Raw genomic sequence first — 20,687 nt, forward strand, 5'->3', positions numbered from 1 at the left:
TGCTGGGCAGGTCAGATTATCAAACAACTGATGGAGGAAGGTCATTGGCTAATAAAGGAACTGCCTTGGCCCATTTTATTGGTTAGAAGATAGGTGGGAGGAGTAAACAGAACAGAACGCTGGGAGGAACAGGAAGTGAGCTCAGATTCCACAGCTCTCCTCTCGGGAGCAGACGCCTCAGAGAGAGACACCATGCTCCTGGCTCCTGGGCAGATGCATGCGATGAAGCCGCCAGGTCAGACATGCTGAATATTCCTGGTAAAACCAGTGCTACAGTTTATTAGAAATGGGTTGACTGGGATATCAGAATTAGCCAGTAAGGGCTAGAGCTAATGGGCCAAGCAGTGCTTAAATGAATACAGTTTGTGTGTTGTTATTTCGGGCATAAGCTAGCCGAGCAGGCGGCCGGGGTGCTGGGAATGCAGCCCCACTGCTCATATTACTACAAACAGCCACAGGCACAGAAAACAAAACCAAGAATACAGCTGCAGAAAATAAACGGCCATATAAGCAGGGGAAAATCATACTTAGAAATTCCAGGTAAGTTCCAAACAAGGTTTTCCAGAAACCTGGGCCTATAATATCAAAACAACCATGCTAGGTGTGATAACACACACCTGTAATCCCAGAACTCAGGAAACAAACACAGAAGGTTCCTTGCAAGTTCAAGGCCAGCTTGATCTATGGGGAAAGTTCAATGCCAGCTACTGTTACATAGCAAGACTGTGTCCTTTTTTTTAAAAAAAAAAAAATAACCTATAATGTAGGAAATAGGATTTTCAGGAAGTACTGGAAAATTTTTTTAGAAGAATTTTTTTCTATGTAGGCTCGAAATGCCCCCAAAGAAACTGAATACAAAATTGTGCCTCATTAACTCTGTTAAGAGCCATCTTAACAGAATGTGGTATAAAGAACATTTAGAGAGCTCCTTACCAAAAAGTAAAAACAGAAATATTAATAAAACAGAAAGAGCACACTGTTATTATCAAGCACTAGCCAAAGTGCCCACAGTACAGGATACAAGATCAACTCCAAAAACTCAGTTGCCTTCCTGAGAGAAGCAGAGAGGGAAATCAGAGAAGCATCACCTTTCACGATAGCCACAAATAGCATAAAATATATTGGGGAAACTCTGACCAAGGAAGTGAAAGATCTATTTGACAAGAACTATAAGTCTTTGAAGAAAGAAATTGAAGAGGACACCAGAAAATGGAAGGACCTCCCTCGCTCTTGGATTGGGAGGATCAACATAGTAAAAATGGCAATTTTGCCAAAAGCAATCTATAGATTCAATGCAATCCCCATCAAAATCCCATCAAAATTGTTCACAGATCTGGAGAAGACAATAATCAACTTTATATGGAAAAACAAAAAACCCAGGATAGCCAAAACAATCTTATACAATAAAGGATTGTCTGGAGGCATTACCATCCCTGACTTCAAACTCTATTACAAAGCTACAGTATTGAAAACAGCTTGGTATTGGCATAAAAACAGAGAAGTCGACCAATGGAATCGAATAGAAGACCCTGACTTTAACCCACAAACCTATGAACACCTGATTTTCGATAAAGGAGCTAAAAGTATACAATGGAAAAAAGAGAGCATCTTCAACAAATTGTGCTGGCAAAACTGGATGTCAATCTGTAGAAGAATGAAAATAGATCCATATCTATCACCATGCACAAAACTCAAGTCCAAATGGATTAAAGACCTCAATATCAGTCCGAACACACTGAACCTGATAGAAGAGAAAGTGGGAAGTACTCTACACCACATGGGCACAGGAGACCACTTCCTACGTATAACCCCAGCAGCACAGACACTAAGGGCATTATTGAATAAATGGGACCTCCTGAGACTGAGAAGCTTCTGTAAAGCAAAGGACACTGTCACTAAGACAAAAAGGCAACCCACTGACTGGGAGAAGATCTTCACCAACCCCGCAACTGGCAAAGGTCTGATCTCCAAAATATATAAAGAACTCAAGAAACTAGACCGTAAAAGGCTAATCAACCCAATTATAAAATGGGGCACTGAGCTGAACAGAGAATTCTCAACAGAAGAACTTCAAATGGCCAAAAGACACTTAAGGTCATGCTCAACTTCCTTAGCGATCAGGGAAATGCAAATCAAGACAACTTTAAGATACCATCTTACACCTGTCAGAATGGCTAAAATAAAAAACACCAATGATAGCCTTTGCTGGAGAGGTTGTGGAGAAAGGGGTACACTCACCCATTGCTGGTGGGAATGCAAACTTATGCAACCACTCTGGAAAGCAGTGTGGCGGTTTCTCAGGAAATTCGGGATCAACCTACCCCTGGAGCCAGTAATACCACTCTTGGGAATATACCCAAGACAGGCCCTATCATACAACAAAAGTATATGCTCAACTATGTTCATAGCAGCATTGTTTGTAATAGCCAGAACCTGGAAACAACCTAGATACCCTTCAATGGAAGAATGGATGAAGAAAGTATGGAATATATACATATTAGAGTATTACTCAGCAGTAAAAAACAAGGACTTCTTGAACTTTGCATGCAAATGGACGGAAATAGAAAACACTATCCTGAGTGAGGTAAGCCAGACCCAAAAAGAGGAACATGGGATGTACTCACTCATATTTGGTTTCTAGCCATAAATAAAGGACATTGAGCTTATAATTCATGTTCCTAGAGAAGCCAAATATGAAGGTGAATCCAAAGACAAACACATAGGCATCCTCCTGAATATTAACCTTCATCAGGCGATGAAAGGAGACAGAGACCCACATTGGCGCACCGGACAGAAATCTCAAGGTCCAAATCAGGAGCAGAAGGAGAGGGAGCACGAGCAAGGAACTCAGGACCGCGAGGGGTGCACCCACACACTGAGACAATGGGGATGTTCTATCGGGAACTCACCAAGGCCAGCTGGCCTGGGTCTGAAAAAGCCTGGGATAAAACCGGACTCGCTGAACATAGCGGACAATGAGGACTACTGAGAACTCAAGAACAATCGCAGTGGGTTTTTGATCCTACTGCACGTACTGGCTTTGGGGGAGCCTAGGCAATTTGGATGCTCACCTTACTAGACCTGGAAAGAGGTGGGCGGTCCTTGGGCTTCCCACAGGGCAGGGAACCCTGATTGCTCTTTGAGCAGATGAGGGAGGGGGAATTGGTCGGGGGAGGGGGAATTGGTCGGGGGAGGGGGAGGGAAATGGGAGGCGGTGGCGGGGAGGAGGCAGAAATCCTTAATAAATAAATAAATTAAAAAAAATAAAAGCAAAAAAATAAAAAAAAATAAAAAAAACAAAGTTCCTAAAGTAATCAGCTAATTCAGTTGAGGAACGAAGCCTCACGTTGCTTGCAAAGGTTGACATTTAATCCATTACCAATAACCATTAAGCATAAGTGCATTCATTAGTCACCAGGCAAGGCACTGAGGGGAGTTTTGAAAGGGAAAGATGCACAACTTTATTCCTGAACAACACCAAGTGCAATGCCAGAATAGGGAACTGTGGGCAGCAGGGTGGACATGGCTGCCAGGGAGCAAGAGATTTTTGTCAGGCACTGGCCATAACCCCCATGCTGAAGATTTGGAAGAAAAGTTATAATTAAATCAAAGTACAAAAGGAAGAAGATAGCATTTGAATTTGGTGAGTTCATTGCAAATCTGATCATATGGTGACTAGGGCAAATAAATAAATAAAAGGTGGGATAGCTTTGAAGTCTTACCTCTGCCATCAAGCTTCCTAAAATGTATAGAGACTGACCCCACATGTGAGGCAATTTTCCCATGGGGACTCGATCCACAGTGTGAGGATTTTGATATTCTTCATCAACCTAAATGAAGCGATAAAGAGGTCAAATGAGAGGCAATAATAGAAAGCTTAAGATACTAGATGATAAAAGACAGTTTGGATTAGGATTTATAGTTTATAGGCAATGGATTGAACAGTTAAGTAGGGCAGTGCTCAAGCTATGATGTGTGACCAAATCTCCCAAGGATCTTGTGCAAATGCAGACTGTATCGGTGTGTTGGGGGTGGCTAAAACATATTCTTAATTCTCAGGTGACACTGCTGATACCACTAGGAACTTACTCTCCAAACCCCCACCAGAAGGAAAAACTGTGTCTCTACCATGTCTAATTCTCCTTGACAATGGTAAACAAAAACAATACTTGCTTAATTTTTCTAAGCCTCATCTACTCCAACAGTCCCTGATTACTGGCTTCAAAGGAAACCAAGTCCTGAGAGCTGGCAAAGGACATCAGTCTGGTTCCATGTACTGATCTGTACATTATTCTCAGAACTGAGATTTGCTTTCATTCATATCTTACTGTAAAGTAGTCAAATAATTGAGACTGCTTTAATTTATTTCTGAAGAAATTAAATCGCCTATTTGTTGTCATAATCTGAAAACCAAATTGTTAGAATATTAAGATCACCGGATACAAAAATCACAAAGCTATTTGACTCAAACAACTATTGACTCAGCATCCCAGAAATACGGTTCCTCTCCTGTCAATGAGCCAGTGCTATCCAACTTGCCTTGTCAGGGGGAACACTGTACAGCTCTGGAAGAAGTGGGACTCCATTTTTGCCCTTGATGAGAACTGCATCAAGAGCCTCTCTATATTCTTGGACCTGCAGAATAAAAGAAAGAAAAAAACCAAACTTTTAGAGACTTTCCGCGGAAACATAGCAGAAAGACACAGCCAAAGAAAGCACTACTACAAAAGAGCTTATTTAACCAAGTATAAGGGAGAGGAAAGGGGCAATGGTACTGTGTCAAGTTGACACAAACTATAATCCTCTGAGAGGACAGAGCCATGACTGAGAAAATGCCTCCATAAGAACTGACTGCAGGCAAGCCTGGAGACCGTTTTCTTAACTAGTGATTGATAGGAAAAAGCCCAGCCCATTGTGGGTGAAGCCAACCATGGGCTGGTGGTCCCAGGTTGAATAAGAAAGCAGACTGAGCAAGCCATGGGGAGCAAGGCAGTATGCAGCCCCTCTCCATGGCCTCTGCTCCTGCCTCCTGGTTCCTGTCCTGTTTGAGTGCCTGCCACCTTAGCTTCCCTTAATGGATTGTGATTCAGGATACATAAGTCAAATAAGCCCTTTTCTCCCCAAACTGCCTTTTGGTCATGGTGTTTTGTCACAGCAGTAGAAACCCTAACTAATGCAGGTTTATTACATGTTTTCTAAAGATCAAATATCACATGAATTTTTGTATACTTTAACACATTTAATTTTTGTTTCATTCTAGTAGGGATGTGTAATTGAAGCCCTTTAACATGGGGATTTGATGGAGGAAGGTCATTGGCTAATAAAGGCACTGCCCTGGCCCATTTTATTGGTTAGAGGATAGGTGGGAGGAGTAAACAGAACAAAATGCTGGGAGGAAGAGGAAGTGAGCTCAGAGACTCGACCGCTTTCCTCTCAGGAGCAGACGCCTGAGAGAGACGCCATGCCCCGCCCCCGGGATGAAGCTCCGACCCAGGATGGACATAGGCTAGAATCTTCCCGGTAAGCGCACCTTGGGGTGCTACACACAGATGATTAGAAATGGGCTAAATTAATATGTGAGAATTAGCCTAGAAGAGAATGGGCCAAGCAGTGTTTAAAAGAATACAGTGTCCGTGTAATTATTTCGGGGCATAAGCTAGCCGGGCAGGCGGCTGGGGTGTTGGGGACGCAGCCCCGCCGCCGCCCTTATTACTTCATATGGCGCCCACGTGGACAACTGCTTCCACATAAAGCCTGAGACAGCTTGGGAAGTAATTATAGAACAAAATGAAAGCATTGTGCCTGGTTTCTTGGTAGCAGCAATTTCTCGGTTCTACCCTGCTTGCTAGAGGCAAGCAAGCGCCTCATCTAAGAGAGGCTTCCTGACTCAGCTTTAGCTGCTAAGCCTGCAGCTCATTAAGAGGTCCTGCCACGAAACACTTAAACGGTGTTGACGAAAAGCTGAACGCATGCTTTTCGGTTTTCAGCCGTAGCAGGAAAAAAGCTGCACAGTTTAAAAATGCCGGCTTTCTGGGCTGTCCTGCCAGGACAAACTCTGACTCTTTTATGCAGGCGGTTTGTGCGGTTTGCAAGCACAGGCTGCTGAAGCTCGCTTACTGGCTACAGCCAGTACCTCAGCCATGAGGCTGGAAAGCTAAGGAATGGGCTGGATCTCGTTGGCAAAGCCACGCCTTTAATCCTACCCATATTGCTCAGTAATTTAAAGGCTCCTGTGGTCAGAAAAAGAGAGATATACAGTAAAGAGAGATTCAAAGACAAAGAAAATTTCTGAATGGTTTAAAGTATGTTAAAAATATATGCAGACTAAAAGTTGAAGTTCTTAAAGTAAAAAACAAAAAAAAAAAAGGAAGAGAGTTGTTGTGTGTGGTAGCACACGCCTTTAATCCCAGTGCCTAGAAGGCAGAGACTAACAGATCTCTGTGAGTTCAAGGTGTAGTAGCAAACACCTTTAATCCCGAATGCCTGGGAGGCAGAGACAGGCGGATCTCTGAGAGTTCAAAGACAGCCTGGTCTACAGAGTTACTTCAGGTCAAAGATACAGAGAACCTGTCTCAAAAAGCAAAGAGTTAAAAGTAAAAATAAACAAAATAGAGGTTAAAACAAAGCTGCACAAAGATGGAAAATACACAGAGAATCTTGATACTGTATGCTATTATGCTCTCTTTAAATTATTTAAACGCTGAGGAAGGAGCAACAGATGCTAAAAGATATTTATTTATAAATACTGCTGAACTATTCCAACATAGATATTATGAATTTGGATCTAAGGATATGATACTTTGGAAAGGAGTTTCTTATTTTGTTTTCACAGAGGATGAGACGCTGTTCATTTCTTCTATTCCAATTTGGTATGATGGACCACGCCCTCCTGAAGGGTTGCAGTGAACATCTTCAGAAAATTGCTTCCCTCAACTGCCAACTGAGATGAAACTAGCACACAGGTTATACCATGAAAGACCTAATTAACGACGTCCCCATTCAGCAGGAAGCAGTTTGGAGAGAAAAAACTGCGCCCATGTTCCCAAATATTGTTTATAAATGTTCTTTTACATTTAAAGGGGGATATGATATAGGTATGAATAATTTGCATTAGTATAGATTTTGCTTTATTGATAGAGATTTACGGTCAATTTTGTTATATGTATATGTATTTCTGATATTGATTAAGGTATTGTGATTGTGTAGTTCATTAAAAAATGTAATGTATAATTAGGAAATATAGGTTGTTAATGGATAATCATCGATAATAGTAAAGCTTGCAGTCATGTTAGTTAGATTTTCTAGATATATTGAGATATTTTAGATAGACATTCTTCATGTCTTTCAAAGATTACAGAATAGGACATTTAATGTTTTAATAACTGAGGACTTTTCATGACAATGAGACACTCTGCTCCTGGCAGCACCAATGTACTTCAAGAGGAAGATGGGCATCGAAGAGGATCCTTATGGAGTTTGATAGCCATTTGGGCAAGAAACTGCTCTTGCCTGGACTGTTGCATAAACTGGACACAGAGAACCCGCAGAGAGAGGACTACTGAACTTGCCTAAGGTGAGATGATCTTTCGGGGTTCCTGATTCATGAAAGAGTCTGCGAGACATTCTGCAGGACACAACAGATAGTGACTGAACTGACTCTGAAATTTCCTGCTTTGTGGAAATGTCTGCTGGAAACTATGGGCCTGTAGGTCGAAGATGGATGCCCCAATGGTACAGAGGAACTTTGGGTGACTGTCCAGGCAGCGAGATGTCTCTGTCATTTCTAGAGTTTTAAAAGCTGCTTACTTCTTGTTTACTTAGGTAATATATCTTTCTGGAGTCTTTGATGGAGTTAAGAATAGTTAGTTATAGTTATAGTTTTCCTTAGTTATGATAAAGATTATTGTAACTTTTACTTGATAACTGTTTTGTTATATGTAATTTTGCTATGTTAAAGCCTTTTTTTTTGTTTAAACCAAAAAAGGGGAAATGATGGAGGAAGTTCATTGGCTAATAAAGGCACTGCCCTGGCCCATTTTATTGGTTAGAGGATAGGTGGGAGGAGTAAACAGAACAAAATGCTGGGAGGAAGAGGAAGTGAGCTCAGAGACTCGACCGCTTTCCTCTCAGGAGCAGACGCCTGAGAGAGACGCCATGCCCCGCTCCCGGGATGAAGCTCCGACCCAGGATGGACATAGGCTAGAATCTTCCCGGTAAGCGCACCTTGGGGTGCTACACACAGATGATTAGAAATGGGCTAAATTAATATGTGAGAATTAGCCTAGAAGAGAATGGGCCAAGCAGTGTTTAAAAGAATACAGTGTCCGTGTAATTATTTTGGGGCATAAGCTAGCCGGGCAGGCAGCTGGGGTGTTGGGGACGCAGCCCCGCCGCCGCCCTTATTACTTCAGGGATTAAGTTCTAAGAGGTTCTGAACTTGTAGTTTATTAAGCAAATACCTGATTTAGTGTAGTTTACTCTGACTCAGTCTGTCTTCAAGGGCCTAAGTGATCTGCTTCTGCCTCCCAAGTGTTGGGATTAAAGGTGTGTGCCGCTATGACTGACAAAAAAGTTTTATTTTTAAAAATTATATGTATGCATATGTGTCAGTGTGGGGGTATATGATCATGTGTGCTGGTACCCTTGAAAGCCAGATGTTTCAGATCTCCTGAAGCTGGAGCTATAACTCTACAAGAATTTGTGAGCCACATGACAAGAATGTAAAGAATCAAACTTGGATTTTCTGGAAGAACATTATGTGCTCTTAATCATTGAACCATCTCTCTAGTCCTTGACTTGGCTTTTATTTTATTTAAGTTTATTTTTATTTATGTGTGTATACATCGGTGTGTGTGTGTGTGTGTGTGTGTGTGTGTGTGTGTGTGTGTGTGCACGTGCACATGCACGCATGTGCCTGCAGAAGAGGGATTAGCACCTCCTGGAACTGGAGTTACAGGTGGTTGTGAACTGTCTGATATGGATGCTGGGATCTAACTTTGGTCTTCTGTAAAAGTTGCAAATGTTTTTAACCACTGAGAAATCTCTCCAGCCCTTTGAATAGGCTTTTAAATCTATGTTTTTATTAATTGCTTTTAGTTAGTATATAAAATAATGGATTTTATTATGACATTTTCATACATGTCTATCATTGTACTTTGCTCGTATACACTTTCCCATTAATTACCCTTGTCATCACTCCTCTCTGGGTTTGGCTGCTATTGTGGTTAGGTTTATGTTATTTACTTAACGATTTGCTGAAACACAGTAATTCATAAACTATAAAAAGGGAAAGAGTCAGGATGCAGCTCAGTGGGCCTAGCGTGTACAAGGCCTTGGGATCATAAGAAGTAAAAAAAAAAAAAAAACCACAACAAAACCATAATTTATGGGGGAATACATAGTTCTTTAACATAATAGCTTCATCCCAGCTGCTTTGTGGTATAATTAGGATATTGTTAAAATTCACAAAGTTTTAAAATGTGTTTAATAAATTAGGGTACAATTTAAGTATTGTGGAGGGGTTCCTGCAGGCTTACAGCAGGTCGGAGAAAATGATCAGGGTGAGATAAGACTGAAACTTGGATCACATGGATTTTGGTAACCGATGCTGGGCCAGGAATTCTAGAGTCTGACATCAGCTCATTTATTTTTGCTATATTTAAGCATAACACAATTTAGGGAAAAAAGTATTCTAATAACAATTAACTCAGCCCCATGAGTACAACAAAGTTTAAGACATGTCTGCATTGAAACTTTTTACAAAGTACATACAGCTTCATGTGTAAGATGGGTTCTTGTTGACTTAGAAAACAATGGTCAAGATAAGGGCGTAAGAAGAATGACTGAGGTAAATACAATGCCTGGCCCTAAGAAAACATAGAAGTTATTTAGGCTATTATAAGGTACAAATGATGAGTTTTATGGTTTAGAAGTAATGCTCAAGGTGTCAGGGGAAAGAATCTGGGATAAACATAATATTCTGGGTGATATGGGTGGAGGCTGGCTAAACAGATAGCGAATGATTACCAGGCTGCAAACTATATTTTCCCCCAGCATTCTGGGAGAACAGTCAAATATCTTCCCTCTTTGGAGAGATGAGATGTGTGCTTAACTTTTCTTGGCTTCTCCAGTGCTTATCTGTGTGCAGGACTGTTTTTGCAGTCTACAGAGTATAACATGAATTTGATGTTTGCTTATGTGCAATTTCTTCCTGAGAACACAACTGTGCTGAACTAAACTATTTAAAACTACACAGACATGTACTTACCGAACAAGGCCAAGGAACCAAATGAGTCTACATCTGTTGTTGAAGTGTTCCACAGTGTATATGACCTTTCTTTTTTTACTTTATTGTTTATTTATTTATTTATTTATTTATTTATTAAAGATTTCTGTCTCTTCCCCGCCACCGCCTCCCATTTCTCTCCCCCTCCCCCAATCAAATCCCCCTCCCTCGTCAGCCCAAAGATCAATCAGGGTTCCCTGCCCTGTGGGAAGTCCAAGGACCGCCCACCTCCATCCAGGTTTAGTAAGGTGAGCATCCAAACTGCCTAGGCTTCCCCAAAGCCAGTACATGCAGTAGGATCAAAAACCCATTGCCATTGTTCTTGAGTTCTCAGTAGTCCTCATTGTCCGTTATGTTCAGCGAGTCCGGTTTTATCCCAGGCTTTTTCAGATCCAGGCCAGCTGGTCTTGGTGAGTTCCCGATAGAACATCCCCATTGTCTCAGTGTGTGGGTGCACCCCTAGCGGTCCTGAGTTCCTTGCTTGTGCTCTCTCTCCTATATGACCTTTCTTTAAGCACATCCTAACTTCTAAGCTATGAGCACCTAACAGCTGCTCTGGTTGCAAAATGGGTGCCTTCCTCTTGTTTTAACTGCCCCCATTCCTCTCAGCCCATTCTAACGTTTCCTCTGTATTTTGTTGTTTTTCTCCTCTGATTTCTATCATTTATTTTATTTTTCTTTTGTTTTCTTCCTCTTACATACAGGCTAGTGGGCAAAAGTACCAACCAGGCGAACTGGCACGAAGAAGGTCAAACACTTCTACAAGCAAAATTCAGGCTCTTTTCAAGGTTTAACTATCAGACCTATTGTAGCACTTATATATTTGACCATTTAACATGTTGGAAACTGTGCCACTGTTTTTATTTTTTTCCGACTAGCTTTCTATCATTTTGTTATGTACAAACATACATTTACTTATGATTGAGACATGGTCTTACTATATAGTCTTGGCTGGCCTAGAACTCACTGTGTAGTGCAGGCTACTCAAACTATTGGTGTATTATTTGTGTTTTAATAAATAAAGCTTGCCTGAAGATCAGAGTGCAAAGCAGCCATAGGAGTCTGCCATACAGGCCAGGGAGTGGTGGCACACACCTTCAATCTCAGCAGTCACACTAGTTAGCCACAGAGGCCAGACAGTTATGGCACACACCTTTAATCGCAGAAGCCACACTAGTTAGCCATAGAGGCCGGGCAGTGGTGGTGCACACCTTTAATCCCATCTCTAGAGAGGAATATAAGACGGGAGGAGACAGCTCTCAGACACAGTCTGAGGATTTGTGGAGGCAGGATTACCTATTTCTGTCTGAGGTAGAGGTAAGAGTCAGTGGCTGGCCACTTTGCTTTTCTGATCTTCAGCTTGAACCCCAATATGTGTCTCTGGGTTTTTATTAGTCGTGCTACATCAACTCACAGAAATCCTCCTGCTTCTTTCTCCACAGTTCTGGGATTAAAGGTGTGCAGCACTATACTAAGCCATACATACAGTTTTAGTACTGTGCTCCTCACCCCATTTTTCTATTCTATAGATTTTAAATTTCTTGACTATACATTTCATGGTGATATTTTCAAAGGGATGCTATCTCATTATAATGGAACTAACTGGCTTTTGAATTTACAGCATATCTTTATTGTGAACTTTCAAAGAAATTTTTGAATATTTTTTGAAAAGATTATTTTTTATTTTATGTACTGAGTATTTCACCTGCATATATGTATGTGAACAACATGGGTACCTGTTACCCATAAGGCTTAGAAGGTAGCTTTGGAGCCTCTGGAACTGGAATTACAGATGTTTGTGAGCTGTCATGTGCATGCTGGGAATTGAGCCCGCATCCTGTGGACGAGCAAAAGGTGCTGTTAACCAAGGAACCATCTCTCTATCACCCAAGGATACCTTTTCTAAAAATATTATTTGAGATGGTCCTGCTATTTAGCGTAGACTGGTCTCAAACTCTTGATCTGCCTGCCCTAGCCTGAGTCCTGAGATTACAAACATGTGTCACCGCAGCAAAAAATCCTTTTTAGAAATACAGAAATTTGTGGGCTACAGTGTTATACTTCAACTCACGTATATGGTGTATAATGATGAAATTGAAGTAATTAATATTTTAACATCCTTAACTTGACAATGTTCTTTAATGAAAGAAAAAAAATCTCACCTACAGAGGCAATGAAATCGAAGAAGTCACTGACAACACTTGGATGGTCAGGATTGAAGAAAAAAAAAACAATCTGAGTTTCTCAAATTTTTTTTGTAGCTGTTTTGTTTTGCTTTTGGTTTTTCCAGACAGGGTTTCTCTGTGTAACAGCAATGGCTGTCCTGGAACTCATTTTGTAGATCAGGCTGGCTTCAGAATCAACAGAGATCCACCTGTTTCTGCTTCCTGAGTGCTGGGATTAAAGGTGTGCGCCACCACTGCCCAGTTAGAATTTCCCAATTCTTTTTTTATATAGTAACTTTTCTTTTTTAATTTTTTAAATTTACTTTTTAAAATTTCATTTTACATTCCAACCACAGTGTTCCCCAAATCTTAATTCACTATTATCAACTACAAGTCTCTAGGAGACAGACAACTCTATGTGGTAGTCAGAAGACTCCAATTTGGGGGAGTCAATACAGATAGAGCCATTAACTGAAAGAAGAAGATACAACAAGAGCAGCTTGCTCAGAGCTCTTCTCCCAGCTCATTACCTGTTCTGCGTTCCCACTGAAGACTCCATCAAGGATAAAGTATGTCCAGAACAATGGCCATTCGCACTCAATGTTTTCAAATAACTTCAGCTCAGCTGGTTCATAGTATAGACGATTTGGATCCTAGACAAAAATAGAATAAAGTCTGTCCTGTCGCTCAGAGATTGGATTTATATCCTTAGTTTAGAGGTATTGTAGTAGGAGTTTTACTAGACCATCTGTTTCAAAGATGGCATCAGGGAAGCAAGTGCTCTATGAAAACGTCCAATGACTAGTCTTGAAATAATAAGGAATCACAAGAGATATACGAAAATGTGTGTTACTTTTCTTGTTCCATGATAAACTAATCTGACAAAATCAACTCAAGTGAAGCAAGAGTTTACTTTGGCTCACAGTTCAAGGGTACAATTCATCATGAAGGACAGAGAAGGTGGCAGAAGCTTCGGCAGCTGATCACAACTGCTTCTACAGTCAGGAAGAGTACAATAAATGCTGGAATGCAGCTAGCTTTTCCTTTCCATGCAGCCCAGGCCTTCAACCCAGGAAATATTGCCACTCGCTTTTAGGGTAGATCTTCCTACTTTAATTAACCTACTAATACCCTCACAGGTATAACCAAAGGCTCGTCTCCTTGATCCCGTCAAGCTGACAATATTAACTAACCATCAGTGTAGGACTGCTTTGTAATCAACCTGAGAGAGGCAACACTAGGCACAGATGGCCTTTGTGGGAAAGAATGAATGGCCTGTACAAGAAGGGAATCCTGGCAAGTCTTCAGAATGAGGGGATCCAAAGACAGAGAGCCAAGAACCATGAGAGTGCAGTACTGTGGAAATCCAAATGGAAAAAACTTCAAGAAAAGGGCAAAAGTCAAACTCCGGGCTGAAGAAGAAAGTAGAAGTGCGGAAGTAGACAAGATTTCACACTTAATTTAAAAAGAACATAGTTCCTCTCTTCTGTGTGGTGCTGGGACTGGAACGCAGGGCATTGAGCATGCTACACAAGCACTCATAATAGTTCTTGAAAAGCTGGCCCAAGCCATACTTTTTTTTTCAAGGAGAACTTTTGACTAGTAAAACTAAAGGAACTTATATTTTCACAAACAAGTTCTGTTTATAACTAACCAAATACAAACTACTAATCTTGGAACAGTTTAGGTTTGGTGTCCTTAAGGCTTGATGGGCTGATATTTTATCCATATTGTGAAGTACTAGTGGGGAGAAATGGAATAAACTACAGAACTTAGAGGTGGAGGCTGCAGGACAGATCAGGATTCAGTAAGGCCATTAGGGTGGAGACTGAGCCTCTGGCTTTGTCAAAAGGAAAGAGACCAGAAGGGATTGGGGCACACCAGTACTCCCTGGATCACACCTTGGGATTCTTGTCAGCAGATGTGGACCTCTTGATTCTGAGCCTACAGAACTGTGAGCCCAAGTGTACCCATTTTACAACTCAGTCTGCGGTACTGTGTCCCAGACAACAGAAAAGGGACTACGACAGGCAGACAAAAAGATGTACTGATGGAAAGTGCCTTTCCTTTGGATTGATTAAATATTTTGGGGGCATATTTGGATATTATGTAAATGTTATTTGTATTTAAAACTGTCCATAGATTTTAGCATCTATCGGTAGTTCTTTCCTTAAACTAATCAACTAAAAGAAAGGAAAAACAGCCTTTATTTTATTTACTTTTGAACATATTATTATTATTAATTTATTTACTACCGATGTCAAAACTTGGCAGCAAAGTCCAATAAATACAACAAACATCACTTATTATTCCCTTTAATGATCTGCAAAAATTCTATCAGCAAGGTAACTTATCTCTGAATGAGGCTACAAAGAAAAGGGACAATTCTGCCCAATTTCCCTGTGGTGAAAGGAAACCTACCTTTTTTTTAAGGCTTATTTATTATGTATAGAGTTCTTCCTGCATGTACACTTGCCACCAGAAGAGGGCACCAGATCTCATTGTAGATGGTTGTGAACCACCATGCAGGTACTAGGAATTGAACTTTTGACCTCTGTAATGGCAGCTAGTGCTCTTAAAAGCCGAGCCAGCTCTCCAGCCCCAGAAACCTACCTCTTTAGGAGTTTTATATCCATCTCGTAGAAAACGACAGCAACCATAACGACCCTGGGGACACAGAGAAAAAGGCCCTGAAGTTTGTATATCTGTATGACTCCACAAGCAGAAGCACATCCTCAAACATCTCCATGTACCAATCTCTCACCACCACAGACACAGAACTCAAAATCAGCTCAGCAGCAGCAACAGCAACAGCAGCAATGTCCTTTCAAGCAAGAAGTATGTTACAGGTTCTTCCCCAAAACAGCATGCTTAGCAGTATCTTCTCCACGACTGTCCACCTTAGGCCAAGCCTACAACAAGCTAATTACCAATCTGTGCAGTTCTTCCCACAGTACATACAGCTCCCAAGAGACCATAGTTTATTTTTTAAATATATTTTCAATTTTTTGAAATTATCTTAGACTTATAAAAGTTACAAACACTACATACTCTCACTATGCCCATCAAATCTCATCTCCTTATATTAACTAATGTAACTACAGGAACATACATTAGAACTAAAACTTAACTTTGATATGCTAATATTAATTGAATTATAAAACCTATTTAGATTTCACTGAGTTTTCAATCACTGTCCTTTTTTATTCTATTCCAGGATCCAGTTCAAAATCCCACATCACAGGACTCAGGTGATGGCCCAGTGGGTAAAGTATTTCCTGAGTAATCATAAGGACCCAATACTCAGTATTTGGATCATTTTCTTTCCTGTCCCCCAGCTCCTCCCAGATCCTTCCCATCTCCTCACTACCCACCCAACTTTCATGTTCTCTGTTTCTCTAAGAAAGAAAAACAAACAAAAAGAAAAGCAGGAAGATTAAAAGTACCAAAATAGGCCAGGCGGTGGTGGCGCATGCCTTTAATTCCAGCTCTCAGGAGGCAGAGGCAGGAGGATCTCTGGGAGTTCAAGGCCAGCCTGGTCTACAAGAGCTGGTTCCAGGCCAGGCTCTAAAACTACAGTGAAACCCTGTCTCAAAACACCAAAAAACAAACAAACAAGCAAACAAACAAAAGTACCAAAATAAAGAACATAGCATCCAATCTGTGTTGTCTTGGACATGGAACCTACCCTGGAGTGTGATTGGTAACACTCACTGACACTCCATTAGAGAAAACTGATTTTCTCTTCCTGGCAGACATCAATTGCAAATAACTTCTTGGTTAAGGATGGGATTTTGTGTTCATTTCCCCTTCTCTATACTAAGATTTTGTCTGGTTTGAACCCGAGTAGATCTTGTGAGTACTGTCACAGTCTCTGAGTTAACATGGTATCAGTCCTATCATGTCTGGATGGCACTGTTTGTTTCCTTTGAGTCATTCACCAGCTCTGTCTCCTAAACTCTTTATGACTCCTCTTCCACATAGATTCCTGAGCCTTGAGGCCAGGGTTTTGGATGAAGACAACCCATTTAGGGCTGAGTGTTCCAAAGGCTTCTTACTCTTTGCACATTGTCCACTTGTGGGTTTCTGTGTTAATTACCATCTACTGCAAGAAGAAATTTGACATTAACAATCTTCTTTTGGGGGGGGGGGGGTATGAGACAGAGTCTCTCTATGTAAACCTTGGCTGTCCAGGAACTCACTCTGTAGACCAGACTGGTGAACTCACAGAGGATTACCAGCTTCTGCCTCCCAGGAACTGGATTCAAGGTGCATACCACCATGACCAGCCATTCCCAACCCTTTTTGAGTTCTTTACTTTCTGAAGCCTTAAGATGCTTCAGATCTTTTATATCTTCCCTAATGTGATCCTCAAATCAACCACTTATCAAGGATTCCTGATCCACTTTGGGGGGTAATGAGTCTGGGGAGAGGGGAGGTAGAGTAGGTAGATAGGGAAGGCTGTGGTCAGGATTTAGTGTGAAAAAAAGAATCATACTATCTCAGAGATTATTAACTTGTTCTTTTTACTATTGAGTAGTATTCAATAGGGATAGAGTATAATTTGTTTCTCAGTTGAAGGTGGTTTCCAGGTTCTTGCAATTATGGCTGAAGCTGCTACAGACATTTGTGAGTTTTCGTGTGAGTGTACACTATCAATTTTAGGGGAGATACTGAGGAGTAAGGTGTAACATGAAGGGGGCCTGGCTTGTGGTTTGTGTTTTCTGTCCTGCCCAGTACCCGACAACTGTTTATCCCCAAAGAAAATCACACATTGGTCTCCATTAATTATAAGCTGATTGGCCCATTAGCTCTAGCCTCTCACTGGCTAACTCTCACATCTTGATTAACCCATTTTTCTGATCTATGTTAGCCATGTGGCTCAGTACCTTTTTTCAGTGGGGCAGATCACATCCTGCTGCTTCAGTGGTCTGGGCAGGAGTGGGAGGAATCAACTTCCTCCTTCCCAGAATTCTCCTGTTCTCATTACATTATTTCTACTTCCTGTCTGGTTTTCCCGCCTATATTTCCTGCCTGGCCAATAAGCGTTTATTTAAAACATGATTGACAGAATACAGACAATTCTCCCACACCAGTAAGGATGTTTGTGGGATCACACATTACATATGTGCATATATACTAAAGTTATATATAAGAGTATGCCAACTGTTCTCCAAAGTGTATGTCCCATTCCCAACAGTAATGACTGCTTTTGAAAGCTTTGTAGAGAAACTACTGACAAGAGCGTAACTTAAAGGTTTCTTGAAATTCCTGGCATATGTTATACTCAAAGGCCTAAAAGCACTAATCTTCCTTTAAACTCCCAGCTCTAAAGAGAAGAAAGGCACATGTGTACATACCTGAAGCTTGGTGATGATCTCCTGTTTGGTGAGCTCTACCAAATGGCTGTCCTCTACAGCAAAGGCTGGGAAAGAGATCACTGACAGCAGACTGGCATCAACTTCTTTGGATGTTGAAGCCCGGGGCAGCAGTGAATTTAGGATTGACTAAGAGAAAGGTAGCAAAATATAGTTTATTATTAGATACTTTTGTTAAGAGGTGAGACCAGGAGCTTTGGTTCAAAAAGATTTATGTGGAACAAAAGCTTTCAGAATAAAACCCAAATTTTATTAAAAAGTGAGATCCTAAAAGTAGCTTGCTTGGTATTGAATCCCTTTTCTTTGTCCTGCTCTCAATGCTTCCCCATTGTGATTGGAAAGCATCTGTGGGACACACACAACCCTGTTGGTTTCTTAGGCTCTAGATAAAAATAAAGCTGAGGTTAGAAAGATGAATCAGTGGTTAAGAACACTGGTTGTTCTTCCAGAGGACTGGGCAGCTCACAACCATCCATAACTTCAACACCCTTTTCGACCCTGCATGGGCACAAGGCATGAATATGGTGCAAATATATACCCAGACCAAACCCCCATACACACAAAATAATAAATAAATTTTAAATAATAAAACTAAGACAAACTACAGCTTCTGGGAAGAGTAGGGGAAGGATCAATTATGCCTCTAAGATATTTTCAAATTAATTTTCAGCAAGTGTGAAAAATAATGGGTTTCTTTATATTTTAGACACATATATCATTGCACTTAGCTATTTTTTCACCCATATTTCCATACCCCCATTTTACTCCTGCTAATCTTTTTCCTATCTACAAATGATCCTTTTCTTCTTCCATGACATATTTTATCCACAGAAAATGTTTTCGAAATTAGAAGCTGAAATTATGTTCACTAGCATACCTTATAGGATACAATCAGGGCTGAAGAAAAGGAGAAATTTCACATACCAGAGAAAAGAAACTTTTGATACAGGTGACAATCATAAACAAAACTAAGGGTGAACTTTTACCAGACTAATAGTCTAATGTCCAAAAATCTAAGCAGAAAACAAGGGACAATGTTTCGGATCCACCCTTCTGAACACTTAGGTCATATCTTGTTTCCTTTTTATGCTTACAAAAAATGATTCTTGGAAAATGAAACCACAGGCCCTTGATATAATAGCAATAGATAGCTGGTTATACTATGGTGGGTTCATTTTATAATTATAACTGAGACAAGAAGACCGCTGTGGTGGTTTGAAGTTTCAGATGTCCAAGCCAGTCGCAGTGTCTTTTTCTTCCTGCTGCATGTGGATCCAGATGTAGAACACTCAGCTCCTCCAGCACCATGTCTGCCTGTGTGTTCCCATGCTTCCTGCAATGCTGATAATGGACCAAACCTCTGAAACTGTAAGTCAGCCACCCCAATTAAATGCTTTCATTTATAAGAGTTGCTGTGGTCATGCTGTCTCTTCACAGCAATAGAACACAGATTAAGACAGAAGTTGGTACCAGGGACTGAAGTATTACTGTGACAGGCCTGATCATATTGTTGGTGGAATGTGTGGGCTTTGGGACTTTAGATTAGTAAAGCAGCTGAATGCTTTAAAATGGGTTTAATGGACAATACCATTAGGAATGTGGAAGATATTGGTGCTGAGAGCAATGTAGATTATGACAGCCTGGCTCAAGAGGTTTCAGAGGAGAGAAATATTAGCAAGTGGCCTAGAGACTGTTCTTGTGATATTTTTGGCAAAGAATGTGACTGCTTTATGCCCTTGTCAAAAGTTTGCCTGATGATAAATTGAAGAATTCTGGTTTAATGGCATTGGCAGAGGAGATTTCAAAACAGCCTAGTATAGATTCTGTTTCATGGTTATTAGTGTTCACTCTTATGCATGTCTATAATGAAAATCAGCAAGCTGAGCAAAGAAAAATACATAATGTACAGTTTGGGGAAAAGGGGGGGCACCAGGAAGTGTAATGGCACTAAGTTCAGTGTTAAGGGAGATAAAAAACTAAAAGAAAAGCCCGATGCTAAATAGAATAAAGAGAGTGGTGACCTCATGGCAAGATCCCACCCAGCTAAGTTTCCAACTTGTGAAAAGGAATTAAAGAAAATTTTTAAGCAGTGAAGAAAACCACAGAAAACAGAAAGCTCATGCAGATAAAATTGAACCAGATGTCCCAGCCCCAGCAAGCAGCAGAACTTGGCAGCTTCAGTTATATGATTCTGGCTTAAGAGCCAGGGATACAAGAAAGGGGTTGTGGAATTTCTCTTCACTGCAAAGAAAGCCACGGAGGCCAGACATGTTTAGGGGTGTCCCTGAATGGAGGCCCAGAGAGGCCACTGCATGAAGTGGGGAAGGTGAAGCCTTGATTGTGTTGGAGATCCCAAAATGTTGGAGATGGCAGAGCTATGGGAAACCTGCCAAAGAGAATTGCTAACAGTGAGTGAAGCCAGTCCAAGAGAGAGAAGTGTGTTACAGTCAACAAAGCTGGAAGGAGTTGGAGATCAGAAGAACATTTTGACATCAGACATGGAGATGTAGTTTGGAGTTTGCCCAGCTTGTTTTTGGTCTTGCTTTAATCCAGTATTTCCTCACTGCATTCCCTTTCTCCCTTTTGGAATATAATGTATATTCTGTGTCACTGTATGTTGGAAGCATGCGATCTGGTTTTTTTTTTTTTTTATTTTGCTTTTACAATTAAGAGATTGCCAGGAGTCTCAGAAGGGTTTTTGGACTTATGCCTTTTAAACAGTGTTGTGACTATTATAGACTATGGAGACGTTCAAAGATGGACTGAACACAATGTTGAATTATCTTATGGCTACAAGCCTATGGTAGTCAGGGAGTGGAATGTGGTGGTTTGACTAGGAATGGCTCCCACAGGCTTATA

The 20,687-nt window shown here is 40.9% G+C and overlaps 1 protein-coding gene across 1 annotated transcript in view; it reads right to left on the reverse strand.

The window, feature by feature from the left end:
* The window catches only part of LOC121445686 (phosphorylase b kinase regulatory subunit alpha, skeletal muscle isoform-like), a gene marked incomplete at its 3' end in the record, with an annotated part of 72,693 nt that overhangs the window by 14,857 nt on the left and 37,149 nt on the right, over positions 1-20,687 (reverse strand). Inside the window, exons 8-12 of the mRNA XM_041647835.1 lie at positions 17,811-17,957; positions 15,064-15,117; positions 12,981-13,103; positions 4,540-4,635; positions 3,723-3,830 (exon numbers count right to left, since the gene is read on the reverse strand). Of these exons, the coding sequence (XP_041503769.1) occupies positions 3,723-3,830; positions 4,540-4,635; positions 12,981-13,103; positions 15,064-15,117; positions 17,811-17,957 (528 nt within the window). The remainder of the gene's footprint in view (positions 1-3,722; positions 3,831-4,539; positions 4,636-12,980; positions 13,104-15,063; positions 15,118-17,810; positions 17,958-20,687) is intronic.

This window comes from Microtus oregoni, unplaced genomic scaffold, assembly GCF_018167655.1.
Source record: "Microtus oregoni isolate MIOR12 unplaced genomic scaffold, Mior012 000273F_ref0000170, whole genome shotgun sequence".
Taxonomy (NCBI): domain Eukaryota; kingdom Metazoa; phylum Chordata; class Mammalia; order Rodentia; family Cricetidae; genus Microtus; species Microtus oregoni.